Source organism: Xyrauchen texanus, chromosome 44 (assembly GCF_025860055.1).
Source record: "Xyrauchen texanus isolate HMW12.3.18 chromosome 44, RBS_HiC_50CHRs, whole genome shotgun sequence".
Lineage (NCBI taxonomy): Eukaryota > Metazoa > Chordata > Actinopteri > Cypriniformes > Catostomidae > Xyrauchen > Xyrauchen texanus.
Genome location: NC_068319.1, coordinates 12,571,319 through 12,591,119, shown reverse-complemented (window position 1 = coordinate 12,591,119; position 19,801 = coordinate 12,571,319). Strand labels below are relative to the sequence as shown.

General features: G+C 38.5%; 1 protein-coding gene across 2 annotated transcripts in view; it reads right to left on the bottom strand.

Moving 5' to 3' along the window:
• LOC127637109 (neurotrimin-like) overlaps window positions 1–19,801 on the bottom strand; it is a 240,075-nt gene that overhangs the window by 125,450 nt on the left and 94,824 nt on the right. The window contains exon 2 of one of the 2 annotated variants that reach the window (XM_052118020.1): window positions 14,078–14,153. In XM_052118020.1, the coding sequence (XP_051973980.1) occupies window positions 14,078–14,153 (76 nt within the window). Of the gene's footprint in view, window positions 1–14,077; window positions 14,680–19,801 lie in introns of those variants that run through there. The other variant, XM_052118019.1, reaches the window with a different exon arrangement.

The window sequence follows — 19,801 nt, the reverse complement described above, 5'->3', positions numbered from 1 at the left end:
CAAACATTTGAAAGTCCCAATGGATGTTTTCACATTTGAGTCTTCGTTAAATCTGTGCATGCTTGTACGTTATTGTTCCGCTGTGTAGGCTTTTCAAGTGCAGGATAGCCGCCTCAGGTGAGTCAAGTCCCATCTTTCAGCAGACAATGTCAACGTGTTAATTTTACTCATCAATAAATGTAAGCTTTTGAGCAAGTAGCCTAGAAAATGACTGTTTCAACGAGGTGCCGACTGCTTAATGGGTTAAAATATATTTTATTCTATGTGCACGTCATGTTTAGAATACATTAAGTTTACTGTAGGCTACATCACAGGCCTATTTTTTCTCATAACTGTTATTGGTTAACGTTCTTTAACAAACAGCTTTCATATTAGTTCAAGGACTAATGCACGACTGCACGTTGTGAAATACGTACAACTTTTCAACGCATTTATTTTTTTTCTCTCGTAGATTTGGCTTATAAATACCTGTTAGCTATTTTCAACAATGTCCTTGCTGTTTTAATATGTTAAATTACTTTTACTTAGAATTCTATTTAGAACAGGCTGGGTTGCTCTATTGGTCCTGCACATTTCATTCAATTGTTTTCAATATATATGCCTGTAAAATATTCGCCAATGCTGATTCAGTGAATGCGTGTCATGTTCTATATTTAATGTACAATGATCATAATTCAAGGCAAACATGTTGCATATAAATGCCCCTTTTCAATGGAATTTACCTTCAGATTTGGAATAGATTAAGTGTTTTAAATGGGTTGCATAAACCATTTTTTTTTTTTACTTTTTTGATGGTTGGTTTCTTTTTTAGACTAGTCAACTTCAAAATTTCAGTTTAAACATCAGTGATATTAGTCGTTCAGCACATCCCTACTTCAAACATTTCCAAAACATGAAAAGATGAAGAAACAGGCACCCTTCACATTCACAGTACCATAATCTATTAATGCAGGAATTGCTTTATCATTGTTGTTAGGGGAGAGCGAACCCGCTCCTTGTAATATTGTGCATTATATAAAACATGCAGAGAGGCAAAAATAGGCAAACTTTGACTAAAGACTGTGACTAATTATGCAGGCTATTAAATCAATACTAAAGAAAACCGATTTAATGCTTTTTACTTTCAGAGGGTTGCATCAGAAATACCAGACAGTATGTTTAAGAGAGAATCAAAGCTTAAGATTGTGAATGTTTATAATAAAGCTCTCTGACAGTCCCACGATACATTACTGAGAGTCAATTCTAATGAGACATCCAATGAAAAATGTATATTGTACAGTAATATATATACAAAAGTTAGCTCCGTTCCTTGAATCTGTTTGGACGAGAGACGTTCCATGAGCATTAATGGTCTGACAACATCAGTGCTCCGATGCTTCACTGTGTGTTTATCACTGTAACATATTCAATGGAAAGGAGGAGGCGAGAACCGGCTTTTCAATATAAATAATAGTTTTAATGATAAACTTAAAAGACGACATAAACACACACATGACGGACATGTCCGCTAACGATCTCTCTCTCCCGCACGGCCCTCCGCAGTTGGCCTTTAAACCTCAGGGAGGCATAATTAGCCTAATACGGGACCGGGCGCGCAGGATCACGACCCGACCCGCCCTCCACCCTGCCACATTCCTCCCTCGTTCTCTCAGGCTGGGGAGCCCCGGCCTGACGTACATCCCCCTCTTTCCCTGGGGAGGCGCGCCTTCAGCTGTCTGCCGGCAGGTCATCCCCATCTACCTGGACGAGGGAGGGACAAGGAGGGAAACAGAAATAATTAAAATGGGGGTACTTCCTGTAACAGTGTAGTACCCCCAAAAACTGTAAATTTTAAAAGAGGCAAAGGCCAACGCAGAGCGACAGTGAGAGAGAGAGAGGAGAGAGAGATGAAAAGAGAAAAAAAACTCTTACTCGCCAGTTCTCCGATACGCCGCAGCTTGTTCCTCGGCCACTCCTCCACCCTTTATCGGACGACAGCCGCGCCTCTCGGGCGGATCCGAGGCAGTCCTCCAGCCCCTGGTGGACGGAACACCCGCCGCGTTCTCGGGAACAGAAGGGGTCTCCCCGCCCCTGGCAGCGGTCCTCTCGCTCCAGGCGGTCGCCAGTGAGCCCCTCCCGCTCAGCGGTCGGCGGTCTTAAACCCGCCGCGTTTCAGCAGCCGGTAGGCGACTCCTGCGCCCCTGGCAGCGGCCCTGACAGCTCCAGGCGGTCGGCTAGGAGCCCCTTCTCCCCTCGCGGTCGGCGGCCATCGTCCTCGTTCAGGTGGCTGGGCTCCTCGTCCCCCGGCAGATGGCCGCGGCTGCTCCGTTGGAGTGGACGGTAGTGGCGAGAACTCTACTGCGGCGTATCCCTCCTCCTTCCCGGGTTTTGGCACCAGTGTAACGTATTCAATGGAAAGGAGGAGGCGAGAACCGGCTTTTCAATATAAATAATAGTTTTAATGATAAACTTAAAAGACGACATAAACACACACATGACGGACATGTCCGCTAACGAACTCTCTCTCCCGCACGGCCCTCCGCAGTTGGCCTTTAAACCTCAGGGAGGCATAATTAGCCTAATACGGGACCGGGCGCGCAGGATCACGACCCGACCCCGCCCTCCACCCTGCCACAATCACTCCGCTTGTGTTTGTGCCATTCTAAACTAAAGTGTAAGAGCAGTGCATATGTGTTAAGAGCTTCTGTTTAACTAGTAGTTGTTTTTTGTTTTTTACATTACATATGTAAGCCAGCAGGTGGTGGCAAAAGATACATTTTGTGTGTAATATGAGCCAGTTAGGTGACGTGAAGTGAATCCACGTCAGCTAGTATTTACATAAAACAGCTCTTTGTGATTGTTTGTATTACTACTAAATCTAGGAAATAACTTTAAATGGCTTTAACCCTCTGGGGTTGACGGACGCGCCGGTATTTTCGTTTATCCATTTATAGCCTGGCCTCAGGTGCATCTAATGATTACATCAGCCGAGGCTATAAATTCCAGTCAATGTTCATTGACGTGTTACACACATATTCACAGCTCGGTCACAACTAGGATTGTTCCCCATAGCGCTTAGCAGCACTGCATCTCGTTCCGCTTTTTTCAGGGAACAAGGGTTACACATGTAACCCGAGACGATTTCTACTTTTAAAAAAACAATTCAAATTTAAAACAAATATTCTCCTGCAATGTAATCTTTATGAAACAATGTACAGTTTTTACCGGTTCATCTAATTATAGATAATGTGATCCCACCCACCAGCAGAGCGTGCCATTCATACGCTAAAGTGCTGAGACGATCTGATGGTGCAAATGGTACACGCCCCCGTCAGTGAGGTTTGATGTAAACAATTAATTCACTTTACTGCTCATTTGTAACGATACACAGGCGATGAAACTTCTGGATAGTAAGGAACAGTTAACATTTTGCTCAGATGAAGAGAGGGACTCCGATGAACATTTGTATTTTGAAGAGAGACTTGATCTAGCCGAGGATACAATTTCGGACGAGTAAGTCATTTAGTTTTCATTAGTTGACCTGATATTTTATATACACATGTACATATTTTACTAGTGGGACTGTTTCCAGACTTGCCAGCCAGGATTCAGAGTATTGACATTTGAAATATGTCCTAATAAGCAAGTTTTAGTTACATGTAAATGTTGTTTGGGCTAAAGCAGGTATTGAAATTGTATGCTGTATGATTATAAATATGATATGTAATATTATATAAAATTATATGAATGTTTAGAATATATTTTATCTAGTGTTTATGCTGCCTCATTATTATCAATGCTTGTGCTTGCAAATATCTGTTCAGGTGTAAATGAGTAAAATGCACGTTAAATATGACCATATTAGAAAATCAGCATCTTATAATGATTTCTGAAAAATCATGTGACACTGAAGACTCCAGTAATGATGCAAAATTCAGCTTTGATCACAAATGGCATTTTACAATATATTCAATAGAAAACTGTTCTTTTAAATTTTAAAATTAGTTCAAACAATATTTTTACTGTACTTTTGGATCAAATAAATGCAGTCTTGGTGAGCAGAAGAGACTTCTTCTAAAACTTTTAAATGGTAGTGTAGGTCTAAAATTAAGTAAAGTCTTTATGTAAAGAAAATGTATAGTCAGATTACTTCTTTTAACTTAAAACTTGATTTTGATCATTAAGTCTCCTCACATTAATTCTCTATCTGTCACATTCCTCAGTGATAGGCCCTGGGGAGGGGTCTTTTGTCGCCTCAGGTGTGAATTACCTCAATAAGACCTTGCTAACATTAAAAGTGTCTTACAAAAGTTAAATGACTAAATTGTTTTGTATGAATGAATGATCAGGATGGTTTTCACATCATTTTGTAGCAAATACTCTCGGATACAAGATCCAGTTCTCAAAAGTCTTCTGGACAAATGTTTAGTATGTGTTATATGGCCTTATTTCAATGACTTAAAAATTTTGTTTTTTCAAAAACCATGCATAAACGTTATTTTCTCAAAAATACTAACATGTACACACATGTTGCTCACATATTATTGTAGCCCAGTTTGTGCTGAATACAGTGTTATCAGACTTTAACCAATAATATATTTTTAAGCAACTGAAAAAAGCACAAATGTCAAGCACATGCTCCGTCTCTCTCTCTCGCACACACACACTCTCTCTCTCTCTCTCTCTCTCTCTCTCTCTCTGTCACACTCACACACACACACACACACACACACACACACATCCTTGTTTATCTAATAACTTGTTAGAAACAGCACAAGCCGTGATACTATTTCTGAAGTGACTTTTTTGATTTTCTAACGGAGGCTTGGATGCATCATTTGGTTTGAACCAGCAACGGCGGATTCTGATCTGTCACATAAGAAAGTAGTTACATGCACAAATGCATTTTTATGACAGTACTCAGTTTTTTTCAAATTTTTAAAATATACTTGTTCACTAAACTGTTATTTATATATATATATATATATATATATATATATATATATATATATATATATATATATATATATATATATATATATACATATATATTACTTGACACAGTGACCTAAACATTTTATTTTTATGAGGCAACACACCCGAGACGTCTGACATAGGTGTAAATTGATGGGCCCTTAAACAAGCCCTCATAATAAATCTCCAACTGATTGACAAATTCACTTGTGAAATGGATTGCAGTGAACTGTATGCCAATGATTGACTTATGATCAATAATATGGTAGTAAACAATACATTTTATTCTAAAGACGCTTTTTGTATTGTCTTATCAATGATTAACTCTTCTTCTACAAGAATGTAATGCATTTTAATTATATATATATATATATATATATATATATATATATATACATATTTTTATATTTAAAGATAATTATGTATAATTATATATTGATATAAATATGTATAATCATTATATGTTGAGTTATATGAGGGGCTTTCTCAGCAAATATTTGTGTATGTGATTAATCGCGACTAATTAATCCGGACACCATGTAACTAATTCGATTAAAAAAATTTTTTGATTGACAGCCCTAATATATATATATATATATATATATATATATATATATATATTATGTGGTTACATTTACAAGTTTGCATTCAATATAGCAGTGTTAAAAGCTACTGTAAGTAGGAAACAAATCTTACTTTTTACTTCACATTTAAACTAATGGCTTGAACATATCAAGTGTAGTGATCCTAAATTGTTCTGATGAAAATTACTTGGCCATGATGTGTTGCAACTATGCACATGAACAATTATCTACATAAACTGAGACTTCAATTGATCTCACATATTATAAAGCAGAAAGCATAAAATGTCAGAATATGTTTTGAAATAAAATATTCAGAACAGAACACTGCAGGTGTGCAGAGACATCAAAACTGTCAAAATGTAATACACATATGTGTATGTTTTCTGAAGCAAGCCATCTTGCCATAGTTTATAAAATAACTGCAAAAGCATTCATATTGTATTTGCCCAGCAACAACTGAGTATGGCTGGACTCTGAGTTCCAGGAAGGCAGTTGAGCATATCACATGTTATATCTGCAAGGATTTAATCTATATCAATCACAGATACATCAGCAGATGGAACAAACTAGTGACCTCCCAGACACAAGTAAACCACAGGCCAGAAGGGTTAGTAAAATATAATCAGCTATCCAAAATCAAAACACAGTTTAAAGGGACAAACTAATACAGTCTCACTCAAACACAATCAAAGTGGTTATTTTCTTGGAGAGCAGAGGTATGCTTTTAAAGAGCCGTGTCGTGAAAAGAAAAAATTTTTTTACTTTTCCAGAGGCAGCCATCTATGAATATACAACTTTACTGTCCCTGGATCCCTAGAGGATGAACTTTTTGTTGAACAAAACAAATTTAAGGCTGAATAGGAAAGATCCTCATGCACATACCAACAACTTTATACTGTAGTATCATTCATTGAAGTGTGCATTCATTAATTTAATCATGAATACTTTTCTGCTTCTTCCTTTCAATTAATTTTATTTGTATTAATGCAAAAAATGTGTGATTGTGAAAACAATTTCTGATAAAAGCACAAAATGTACACTTCATTAGGTCTTTTGGTGAAATTGCTTATAAGCACTTTTAATTACAGTAATTACCAAGAGAAGAGTTCATTGCAAGTAATTAGAAGCATTACCAGTAAATCTGCACCCCTAAGATAGTGGCCATTGCAGCATTACAAAGATGATATGGCCAGCCCTTGCTCTTGTGCTAATTTTATAAGATGGCTAGCCCTAGGCATACAAATGAGTGCAGTGCACTCTACGAAGAAAAATACCATAGACTCCTGAGATCTCCTGGTAATAGAGTCAATTTCAGAACTTTTGCTAAAATACATACTTTAACAGCAGAGTGCATTGTCACAATACTTCTGATTTGGGGTGGCCGACCTTCCCAAAAAAATCATATCATGATCTTATAACACATATTCACGATCCACGATCTGAATCACGATCTTCCCAATTTTGAGATGTACTATAGAGAATATCCAGACTGGAACAAGCCTATTGATTTTTCTATTTGTAGAATTTAAAACACAACACTGCATTAAAGAATCAGTTGTCAAAATGGTCATTAAATGGCCTGAGTCTAACTTTATTTTAAATATTAAAGTTGTAATCAGCAGTCAATAGATCAGCTTTAAATAACACAAGATCTTAAAGTACTCAGAAATTGCAGTAATAAAATATAAGAAACACAAAGGTGTGCACTTTTCAAATTCTGAAAAATAAACTTTCTGTTACAAATTCAATTGGCAATCAGCAGCCAATAGCTAATATTATATCAAATAAATCCACAGATATAAATGGCACCATATCGTTAGCTAAGTAGAATATGACCACCTGCATTACCTCTTTCCATCATTTTTTGTCATATATTTTCGACTGCTCTAATGTGTCGTTCAGTGGTAACTGTTTATGTTTTGGGACTTCGTGAGATACAGATGAGTGGGGTTGTACCGACCTGAATGAAACACTCTTGACATGTTCCTTCGGATGCTGCCTTTTCAGGTGGTTGAAAAGATTTGTCTTTTTACCTCTGGAAGAGCCGACCGTTACCTGACAAAGTTTACAGATAACTTTTCTCTGAAAAATGTCTGACTTTGCATAGCCAAACCACTGCCACACAACTGATGTTGAGTCTTTTTTCGGCACCAGCTCCTCATCCGCCATGCTGATAGTTCATGTTGAAATACGTTTCTAATACGTCACCAAGCATGAAAGACACATGATAGAGACACATGGTATAATTTGGCCAATCAGCACAGCCATCTAGTAGGCAGTCATTGTTTTAGTTTTAAAATGATCATGAGGACATAAAAGATCGAGATCTCTACGATTTGCTTGAAAAGTAGATTGTTGACGCCTTCAAGATCGATCACCCACCTCTACTTTAGATCATTCATTATCTAACAGTTAGTGTTGACAAAGGTATGCCTTAGATAAAAACACCCTTTTATGTCAAATTGACCTCATCGGTTCATTAGTTAGTAGGTGTAATGCTTTGCTAACTGAGTTGTATAAGAGTGAAGCTTTACCACAATGTAAATAGACGACCAAAATATAGTTCACGATAATGGAAGATAACTGTGTGGAAACAAGAGTGTCATGTTTCTGCTAGAAACACTATGCTGAAATCCCCAGTGCTGTAATGTTGATAAGGGAGATCACCATTGTGAGAAGCTTTCGACCATCTGTCACTCTGTCAGTCAGTTCAGGGGGTGTACACTTAAGACTTTATCATTCGGCCTGCTTTAGAGAAGGACCCTCAATTCAATGATGTAGTGCTTTGTTTTCTGCTGTTTGATTTCCATCAGCATTGCGGGTACTTGCTTGCCCAATATAGTTCTGCCTTCAATATTTTACAGCAGATAGATACTACGCTACTTTCTGGTAATATAATAATTAAAAGGGAAATACACTCACTGAGCACGTTATTAGGAACACTATGGTCAACTTGTTGTGCAATCTGAGATGCTATTCTGCTCACTACTATTGTACAGATTGGTTAACTGAGTTACTGTAGCCTTTCTGTCAGCTCGAACCAGTCTACTGGACTGTGATTGAGATAATCGTGATTATTGTGCACTTAAAATTCCAATTTCTCTATAGAAATAAGGGAATTTTAAGCAAATATAAAATTGCATGAACTGCTAATTTTTGTGTTCTTGGCCACTGTGGGTTCATACACGCATTGTTAATGACACAGTGGAGGAGACACCTGCTTACTCTATTTCTGTAGAAATTAACAAAGCAACTATTTTCAAATACACACATAATCTCAAAGATCATCCTTCATGCAAAACAAGGACTCATGGGTTTAATCGGAGAGCCTTAAAATAATAATATGTTAATATGAAGAATGTAGGACAAAACTATTTTACAATTGGTTAATATAATATAATAGCTAGGTGTGTGTGAGAAAAAGATCAATATTTAAGTCTTTTTTTTAACTAATATTATTCTCCCTATTCAGTAGGTGGTGGTATGCATGAAGAATGCAAATCACCAAAAACAAAAGAAGAAGAAGAATGTGAATGTGGAGATATAGTAAAAACGGACTGAAATATTGATCTGTTATTCACCCACACCTTTCATATTACTTTTGAAGACATGGATTTAACCACTGGAATCTTATGGATACTTTTGTGATGCCTTTGTGTGCTTCTGGCGCTTCAAATTTCTGTTACCCATTCACTTGCATTGTGTGGACCAAAAGAGCTGAAATATTCTTCTTAAAATCTTCATTTGTGCTCAGCAGAAGAAAGAAAGAAAGACATTTACAAATATTTATTGAGCACCTGACTCAATTGGTTGCAAATAAATAAAAGCAAGATCTACTATTAAACATTAATCATAATTCCTCCCAATGCAAACACATTGATATTGGAATCAACACATGATGTCATAAAATACAAAACATTTTGTTCAATTAATTTAACCTACAAGTATTTTTCCTATTAATAGTGAACTTCTTTTACCGTAATTTCCGGACTATAAGCCGCAACTTTTTTCCCACGCTTTGAACCTCGCGGCTTATACAATGACGCGGCTAATATATGGATTTTTCCCGCTTTCAAATTTTATAAAAAAAAAATAAATAAATAAATATTCTGTGACGTGCTCAGTTTTTTGGCGGCGTGAAGCTTTCATTAGACCAATGGAATTGCCGAACGGGTTAAGGTCAAAACAACTTTTTTATTTACTGTTTAGATTAAATCGAGCGCGCTCAAACTTCCCATCATTCTGATTACGGTAGTAATTTTGTCACCCTCACCATGGCAAAGACATGGAGAAATGCATATGATGCTGCTTTCAAGTTGAAGGCGATTGATCTGGCTGTTGAAAAGGAAATAGATCTGCTGCACGGGAGCTTGGTCTTAATGAGTCGATGATAAGACGTTTGAAACAGCAGCGTGAGGAATTGACTCAACTAAATCTGAGGCTATTCAACTCCGACATCGAAGGAGATGACTTCAGTGGTTTCAGTGCACAGGATGAGGAAGATAGTGACCAATTACTTTCTTGGTAGGCTACTATTTACTGCAAATGTTTTATTACAAGCCGTGTGTGGCAGCGGGGGCGTGGTCAAGCGCCCGTCCGGGAGAGAAAAGCTGTAAGGGCCCTTACACCTGCGCTAAATTATTTCTAACACCGGTGTCTAACGCCCCCGCTGCCACAACGTGTTTCGTTAAAGCCTATTTATTTTTGTTACAAGCCGTGTTTCGTTAAAGCCTGAGTAAAGTTCATTTGTTCATTTGCGGCTTATAGACAGGTGCAGCTTATTTATGTTTAAAATCATATTTTATTTAAAAATCAGTGGGTGCGGCTTATATTCAGGTGCGCTCAATAGTCCGGAAATTACGGTACTAGAGAAGGTTTGCAAGACAAGAATGACTGCTTTTAGAATTTTAATCTATTCTCTATTTATTGGTAGAAAAATCCAAAAAATAATTAGAGGCTAAACATGACCAATAACTAAACCAGTTTCTACAGAACAAAATTCATACAAAGGCACTACATCCTTTTTGGTAGTTAGTTCTTGATTTGTGTCTTTACCACCAGCTAAGGAATATCCTCATTACTTCTATTTATTATTCACATAATTTACACTTACATGAAACCAATAAGCAATCGGATCATGGATAGAAGTGTTACTGGCAAATTATGCACTGAAATTTGAGTCATTATTCAAATAAGTTGTCAATGTCTCAATGTGAACAATCACCCATAATTTTTTTTCTTTTAAAACACAGTTGACTGTATCAAAATGCTTCAACGGCTTACTGCTTCACACCACACTGGCAAGCCAAGTATTTTGTTAGTCCAAATCAAAAACGTGACAACTTTTCACATGCTGTAAGAGTGAAGGCTCTGCCACGACGTTACATGTTTTCCTCCTAAAAAAACAGACAAAGCGGAAAATACTGTCTTAGAAATGTCTTGTTTTCTCAGGCAGAAACCATGGCTTTTGGCTTGGATAAAGTCTGCCACCATTCCTTTGCTTTGGCTGAGCTGAAATGGCTTTTCTTTGGGGCATAGATAAATCACACCACACATCTCCAGGTGTGCACTGGCACACAACAGCAGTTGCCATTTGAATCAGTGCTACAGAGAAGTTGGTGCACACAGACTGCAGCGTGACAGTGTTTGTGACAGGTTGTCTCAACAGTTCTCCATTATGCGGAAGCTTCACTTGTGATCAAAAGTAAAATAATGTGAGGTGACTCTCAGAGATCAATACAAACAATTATCCAGATTTGACTTCTGAATTGTGACATCAACACAAGCATGAACTTATTTTACCAAATGCAACGTTGCTATGGAAATATATCCCCTCTCAGCATTCACATTTGTTGAATGTACTTGAAGTCTAGGAGATGGTTTGGTTTTAATTAACTGAAAGCTAAATGCAACACAGTGTGAATGAAGCTTTAAGGTTTGTAGCCTTATAAAGCAGAATTAATTTAATTCATAATGTACCTGCAGGATATGTAAAATCAAGAGTGGAAGGACCATACTGTGGCACATTGGTGACTGAGAAAATCAAAGTGTATTTGAATGGCTAATTAAGAGAAAAGTGGAAAAGCAGCACTCTGAGTTGACAGATGGTATGACACATTTAATTCTCAAGTGAAAGGACTTCGAGTGGAAAAAGACTGTGAAATGAGGTCCAGATATTCTCTTGTGTCTGTGTGAAATGAGTATAAAAAACAGAGGTCACTGAACCAAGATCAGAAAGTCAAAAGTCAAAACTTGCAGCATTAATTTCACTATCTTCATTCATGCTGATTTGTTTGATCCATCCATCCATCCATCCACCCATGCACCCAGAAATCCATTTACCCATCAAACCACCCACCCAGACATCCATCTACATTATCTATTTAAATTAGCAAAAGTACAGTAATTAAATGACTATTTGAGGTTCAATAAAGTTAAAGGGATAGTTCATCATAAATCATGAAAATTCTCTCACCATTTACTCACCCTCATGCCATTCAGGTGTGTATGACTTTCTTCCTTCTGCTGAACACAAATGAAGATTTTAGAAGAGTATCTCAGTGCTGTAGGTCCATAAAATGCGAGTGAATGGTGTCCAGAACTTTGAAGGTCCAAAAAGCATATAAAGGCAGCGTTAAAAATTATCCTTAAAACTCCAAGGGTTAAATTCATGTATTCAGAAGCGATATGATAGATGTCGTAGAGAAACATAAATATATTTTTTTTTTACTTTAAATTATCCTCCCTGCCCAGTAGGTGGCAACATGTACAAAAAATATGAATTGCCAAAAACAAAAGAAGAAGAATGTGAAAGCGAAAGTGGGGATATAACATCAAAAGGGATTTAAATATTGATCTGTTACTCACCCACACCTTTCATATAACTTCTGAACACATGAATTTCACCACTGGAGTCTTATGATTACTTTTATGCTGCCTTTATGTGCTTTTTGGAATTTCACATTTCTGGCCACTATTCACTTACACCGTAAGGACATACAGAGCTGATATATTCTTCTAAAAAAATGTATTTGTGTTCAGCAGAGGAAATAAAGTCATACACATCTCGGATGGCATGAGGGTAAGGAAAGGATGAGAGAATTTCTGTAATAACTTTGACTCATTTCTTCATTTCTTTAAAAAAATAAATACATAAATCAAGGTTACAGTGAAGCACTTGGAAATGAATGGGACCAATTTATGAAGGGTTTAAAAGCAGAAATTTGAAGATTATAATTTAATTACAGCACTTACATTAATTATTTTGAGGCGTGTATTATTTGAGCTGTAAAGTTGTTTATATAGGCCTAGTCGTTTTTATTGTTATTTTAGGGTTTAAATTTGATATACTTTTACACCATAAAAGTTAGTAAATGACTTTATAGAACTAAAATCATGCCAACACGCATATTGTTGTCTTGTTTTTATGCTTAGACATTTATGGACTGGTCCCTTTCACTTCTATGTGAAAGGGGTGCCTCTGTGTAACCCAGGTTTTTTTTTTTTTTTTTTAAGAAAAGGATGGTCAAGTCAAAATAATTTTTGGTGGCAAAACACTATGCCACAAATGCAGTCGATTCAGCTTAACATGTAATGAATCCAGAATATCCCTCTAAATAGTACACATTATTTATCCTCTTTTTGTTTTGTTTTTTTAAGAAAAACGTTAAAAAGGCATTCTGCAAATGAATGTCTCCTAATTCAAAAGAGGTTATTTACATGCATGATACTCCTCTCAAAGGGTCTATAAAGACCCAAGGAACTGTTGCCATTCCCAGCAGTGGTGTTGTGCAGCTTTGTTCCAGAAAAAAAATATCACACATTCTTTTGGAAAAGGGTTCTGGAGTCAAGTGTCAAAGGAGACAGCCACAGGCCACTGTCTAGCACAAAACGTCCCCTACTGCGTATGGTACCATGCTTAGGGCAAAAGCAAAAACGGAGGCACAGTCTGCTGTTTCCTTCGGCTGGAATAAAGACTTGTCTGTATCCCCACAATGATCCAACTTAATAGAATAACCATCAGAGCTAAATTCAGAACAAATGCTACTGTAAGTGCATGTGGGCGTGCGTGCACCAAAGATTGCTTGTGTGTGTGTGTTTGTGTGTGCATGAGAGAGTGAGAGGGAATTAGAGAGAGAGAAAGACACTGAGACAGAACATGGAAGAGCAAGATAGAGGACAGAAAAGAGGAGATGGAGGATTGAGTCAAACTGAAATTTGATTTGTTGATAAACTACTTATTCATCTAAATAGGCCACCAAAGCTGATTACATAGACTAGACTGCATGCTGATTGCATTCCGAGATAGATCCCATCTCACCATTATTTCCCATTACAACTCCAGGATAAAAAATGAGCTGTGCAAACAGCAGTCAGATCACTAACATTATATCTATTTCAATAAATATTAGACGAGCACATAAACAATTGCGTATCTGCATCAACACATTTATATAAGTGTATGCATAAGTGGGGGGAAATCACGCTCCTTAAGCATATTAATACATATACACTTTTCAGAATATAAATAATTGACTTACTTCAAGACGGCACTGTCTCCCTGTCTGACAGTGATGTTGTCCTTTAGATAAGAGTCTCCGCTTCTCGCGGGCACTCCTGCGGGCACAAGAAACAGCAGTCTTAGAGCCACAACAACCAGGCATTTCCACGGCAGCACAAAATAACCAGTTATGCCCATTTTCTTCCGTCAGAAAACTCAGAAACTTCCAAACTGAACCGTCAGCAAAGAAGGACCGTTAAAAAAGAAGGACCGTAAATCTGAATCCCCCTCAGAACGCAGCGTTCACTTCGTATTCCGCCTTCAAATAGCTCCAAAAGTACTACTTTTACTCAGTAGGTATTACTGACAGAAAATCAAACCAAAATCCTCTCAAATTCTCCTAAATATTCCTGGAAAGTTTTCGGCATTCAGACGAGGCGTTTTAGAAGCGTTTTCAAAGCCACTGAGGCGATGTAGTGATATAGAGAGTCTTCTGAGGCAGCACATATGATGTTCACGCGCTCAGAGAGATGCACGCGCACTTAAAGATGCTTCAGCCTCCTTCTGAGCTTCGTCTTTTCCAAATTCACTTTAATAGGATCAACAAACTGATCGCAAGTGCGAGAGAATGTTCCGCGCGTGAACAGCTCCAGTGGTGTTGAAACGGGTTTATATTGAAAGAAATGCTCCCTGAAATAGAAAGAACGCGCTCGGCGCGCGGTCGGTGGTGCTCTCGCTCTCGGATAGGTGAGAAAACTGACTGCCCATCAGTTCCTGCATCTTTCTAACTAGATCTGAACTCAGGGTGAACGCATGCGGAGAAGACAGTCACAGCACGCCACACAATAAGGTCAACATATGGAATTGGATAATAGGGTATACAATATATAATGTATATATAAATTTTGTATGTGCTTTTTTTACTTAAGCAAACGTGGACGACGTGGCTATTATTATATTAATGATTATGAGCAGCATTAGGCTTACATAATGGGCCATTATCATGAAAAAAATGTACACCATGATTTCATCAACTCTCAGAGCTAACTTTTCCAGCCTAGAATGGGTCAAAAATGCAACTCATTAAATGCAATAGAGTAAAATGTCTGATTTATATCCATACTATATAGAAAATGGCTTGTTTTGTCAATGCATTTCAATTATAGAAAGTATATTTAGTAAATGTAGATATTTTGACTCATACACAGTACATTATGTGCACATTAGGCAGGTGGTTTTAATGTTGTGGCTGACCGGTGTATATATAGTTCACATTAATGAATCTATATATATATATATATATATATATATATATATATATATATATATATATATATATATCCAAAACATTATGACCACCTGCCTTAAATGCTGTTGGTCCTCCGTGAGCCACCAATACAGCATCAACCCGCAAAGGCATGGACTCTACAAGACCCTGAAGTTAGCTTTCATTGCCCTCACGCATCGATGAGCCTTGTGTGCCCAACACCCTGTTGCCAGTTTGTGGTTTGTCCCTCCTTGGACCACTGTCGATAGGTACTCACCACTGCTGACCGGGACCACCCCATGGTTCATCAGTGTGTATATATAAAAAGATGACGCATGTTATGGTTAAACAGCTTTTCATTCGATATTAAGTCATTAAGAGCCAAACATCCTAGTGTCTTTGTTCAAATTGATATATGTGTACAACATACTCATACATAATCTCTAAACACGGGAATACGAGGGACAATAATATTATGATATACAGCATCAAACCAGTTATTGTGTGTTCTTGGATTGACAATCAGTGGCATTCATGTTAAAATGTGATTTTGCAATCAGACTTGTGAAAAACACCATCCATTCAGCAACGTTCAACCATTAAAGTGGGAGTATTTTACCTTATTTGCATATTTCCACCACACTTTTCCATCCATGATTAGGATGTTACAAGAATTTTATGTATCCAAGTATCCTCATATTTTATGTAATGTGTAATTTCAAAAATTGACTATTACAAATGTTCAATCTTATGTTCAATACAGTCTTTGACTGCAAAGACTAACATAATATTTTAAAAGCAGCAAGGCAATATGTTAATATGAAAGGTATCTTACAGGGAATAAAATGACAGCAGAAAGTGTTTCACTGTTTATTGGCAGAGTTCTTTCCTCATTTGTCAGAGATTGTTACTTGAAAATGATGATGATGATGATAATAATGATGATGAAAATGGCAAATTGAAGTATGGCACGAGATAAGATTTAATTAAAACAAATATCTTCCTGTTATGCTACCTGGTCCTTGAGTTTCTCATTTTATTCAACTGCTATTTAATTATAAACCCAGATGACCTAAACAAATTGCAGATCAGTTTAGATAATAAGTAGTGTGAATCCACACCTCAGTGAAGGTGCTGAAAACAATATTCTTGATTTGGTAATAATTCAGGAAGAAAACAGAAGTCTACTGATCCTTAACAGCCCAACTGATTGATTTACAAAGAAAATAAAAAAAATCAAACATCTCATTGTGCCAATTATCTTTATTTTCATGTAGGAAGCTCAGCTGAGTTGTATCTTATAGCTCTAGATGAATGCTGAAAATCATGGTGGGTGGATTAAAGAATGTTTCATTTAAATGTTTGATTTTGAATAGGCGATGAAGAAGTCACATCTACACTCAGGAAAAAAGGTTATTTGGGTTTCTATACTGAACTTTTTAATGTATGTGTGCATGATATTAATGTATGTGGATTTTTGATGATCTTATAACACCCTGTTATCTGTAGTCAGTGTGTTGCAATAGGTCAGCAAATAAATGGATGCAGATTATACCCATGACCAGAGATAATCAAATAAACACTTGCTTTGACCTGCTGTATGAATGCTCTTTTATAGCCATGCACTGCGACGATCTCTATACAAGTGAACACCACTAATATAAACAGACAAAAAAGATCACCGTGAATGGATGAATGCAGAAAGGAAGAGCCTTTAATATGTGAATTAATATATATGAAGAGTATTGCAGATTCCTGAGGCACTTGCATACAACGATCAGCCACAACATAAAAACCACCTGCCTAGTGTAGGTCCTACTTTGTGAGTTCGAACCAGTCTGGCCATTCTCTGTTGACCTCTCTCATCAACAAGGCATTTTTGTCCACAAAACTGCCACTCACTGGATAATTTTGTCTTTGGCATGGCACAAAATCTGAGTAAATTCAAGAGACTGTTGTGATTGAAAATCCCAGGAGATCAGCAGTTACAGAAATACTCAAACCAGCCCATCTGGCACCAACAATCATCCATGCGACTATCTAATCAGCCAATTGTGTGAGAGCAGTTTAGTACATACAATCATGCAGATAATGGTCAGGAGCTTCAGTTAATGTTCACATCAACAGTTAGAATGGTGAAAAAATTTGATAAATTGGGTCATTTGGGCTGGTTTGAGTATTTCTGTAACTGCTGATCTCCTGTGTTTTTCACACACAACAGTCTCTAGAATTTACTCCAAATGGCGCTAAAATCAAAAAATTTAAAGTGAGCGACAGTTCTGTGGATGGAAAGCCTTGTTGATGAGAGAGGTAAACAGAGAATGGCCAGACTGGTTCGAACTGACAAATTCTACGGTAACTCAGATAACCGCTCTTTACAACTGTGATGAGAAGATTTGTGTCTCAGAATGCTGTTCTGGGATGCGGGTTGGCGTTGGTTTAGTAGAACAAAGGGGACCTACACAATATTAGGCAGGTGGTTTTAATGTTGAGGCCGATCTGTGTATACGAGATAGGCTGCTGTTTGTGATAAAACTGCAATCACATTTGATTAGCACCTGTCTTCCTTTTTCTGTAGTCCTGTTCGCTGCAGAAGATGCAATTATCTACCTATCCATCTCTGTATATGCAGCTAACCATCTGCCAGTACAGTACATTACTTCAGTCCTTCTCTCCCTCCATATAAAACTGCCTTAAATTTTAAGTCTACTGACTTAAATTTTAAGACATGTATCTATTTAATGGACCTTGGTGACATTTTTTCCTATTGCTGCAATTGAAAAATATTTTTAAGATTTACACATTTAGGGGGCCTGGGTAGCTCAGCAAGCAAAGACGCTGACCACCACCCCTGGAATCGTAAATTAGAATCCAGGGTGTGCTGAGAGACCCCTGTGAGGCTTCCAGAGCAACCAATTGACCTGGTTGCTTGGATGGATAGAGTCACGTGGGTTACCTTCCTCGTGGTCACAATAAGGTGGTTCTCGCTCCCGGTGGGGCTCAAGGTGAGTTGTGTGTGGATGCCATGGTGAAAACTGCAAAATGGTAACGCGCTCAGCAAGCCATGTGATAAGATTTGCGGAAGCCGAGGCAACTGAGATTTGTCTGCCAAACAGATCGAGGCGAGTCGCTGCACAACTATGAGGAATTGGAGCATTAAGAATTGGGCATGCCAAATTGGGAAGAAAAGAGTATATATGTAATGAAGCCTCAGGCAAGTTGGGATCCATCTGCGGTATTTATTGAAAGCAGCAAACAAGTCGTACAGGCAGGGTCAAAGGCAGGCAAACAGAGAACGTAGCAGGCAGGCAGAAGAATAACAAGAGCAGGCAGAGATCAGGGCAGGCAGCAAACAATCGTAGATCTTGGGCAGGTGAGAGATGAAGAAGGCATGCAGCAAACTAACAGGGTCTAAACAACAGGCAGGATCGGTACACAGAAAGACTAGAATATAAACAGGATGTAAACTTGCTTGGTAGAGTCGCCGGAGCAAACAAGACTTCGCAATGAATGAATGAACAGCGTGGCTATAAATAGAGCGTGGGAAACAGGGAACAGCTGTAGTGTAATCAGACCTAGGTATGCGGGTTTATGGGAAATGTAGTTCTAGCGATCAATACTCCGGAGAATCAGATCTCCGATGACTGGAGGGAGAGGCGCTCTCTGAGTTCGTGACAGAGCCCCCCCCTGTGAGCGGCTCCGGACGCGAGGATGCGACCTGCGTCGAGGTCTTCCCCGAGGTCTAGGGGCTGGTCATTCCGGATGGGTCTGGTGGAACTCTGTTATGAGGTTGGGGTCCAGGATGTCATTCGCGCCGACCCAGGATCTTTCTTCCGGGCCATACCCCTCCCAATCCACCAGGTATTGGAGCTGACCTCGGTGACGCCTGGAGTCGAGCAAGATGCATACCAGGTAGGCCTCCTCACCACCCACAATCATGGGGAGGGGCCCGGGAGGCGCCCCCTCCTCAGTCCTCGGAGCATCAGCTGGTTTGAGCAGGGAGACATGGAAAGTAGGAGAAATACGGTAATTAGCAGGGAGTTGTAAACGGAAAGAAACTGGGTTAATTTGTCTCAGAATTTTGAAGGGACCCACATACCTAGGACTGAGTTTTTAGCATGGTAGGTGCATGCGGATGTCTCTGGTTGAGAGCCAAACCCATTGGCCAGGGACGTAACTGGGGCCGGGACGATGGTGACGGTTGGCCTGCTCTCTTGAGTGATTAACCACCCGTTGTAGGTGGACGTGGGCCTGGTCCCATACTGCCTCGCTGCGCTGTAACCAGTTGTTGACTGCAGGAACTTCGGAGGGTTCGCCGGACCATGGGAAGAGAGGGGGTTGGAAACCCAGAATACACTGAAAGGGTGTCAGGTTGGTCGAGGGTTTGAGAAGGGAGTTCTGGGCATACTCAGCCCAAGGAAGGTAGCTTGTGATGATTGTGATGACAGTATGTTCGTAGGAATCTTGTGATCTCCTGATTCAAGCGTTCAGTCTGAC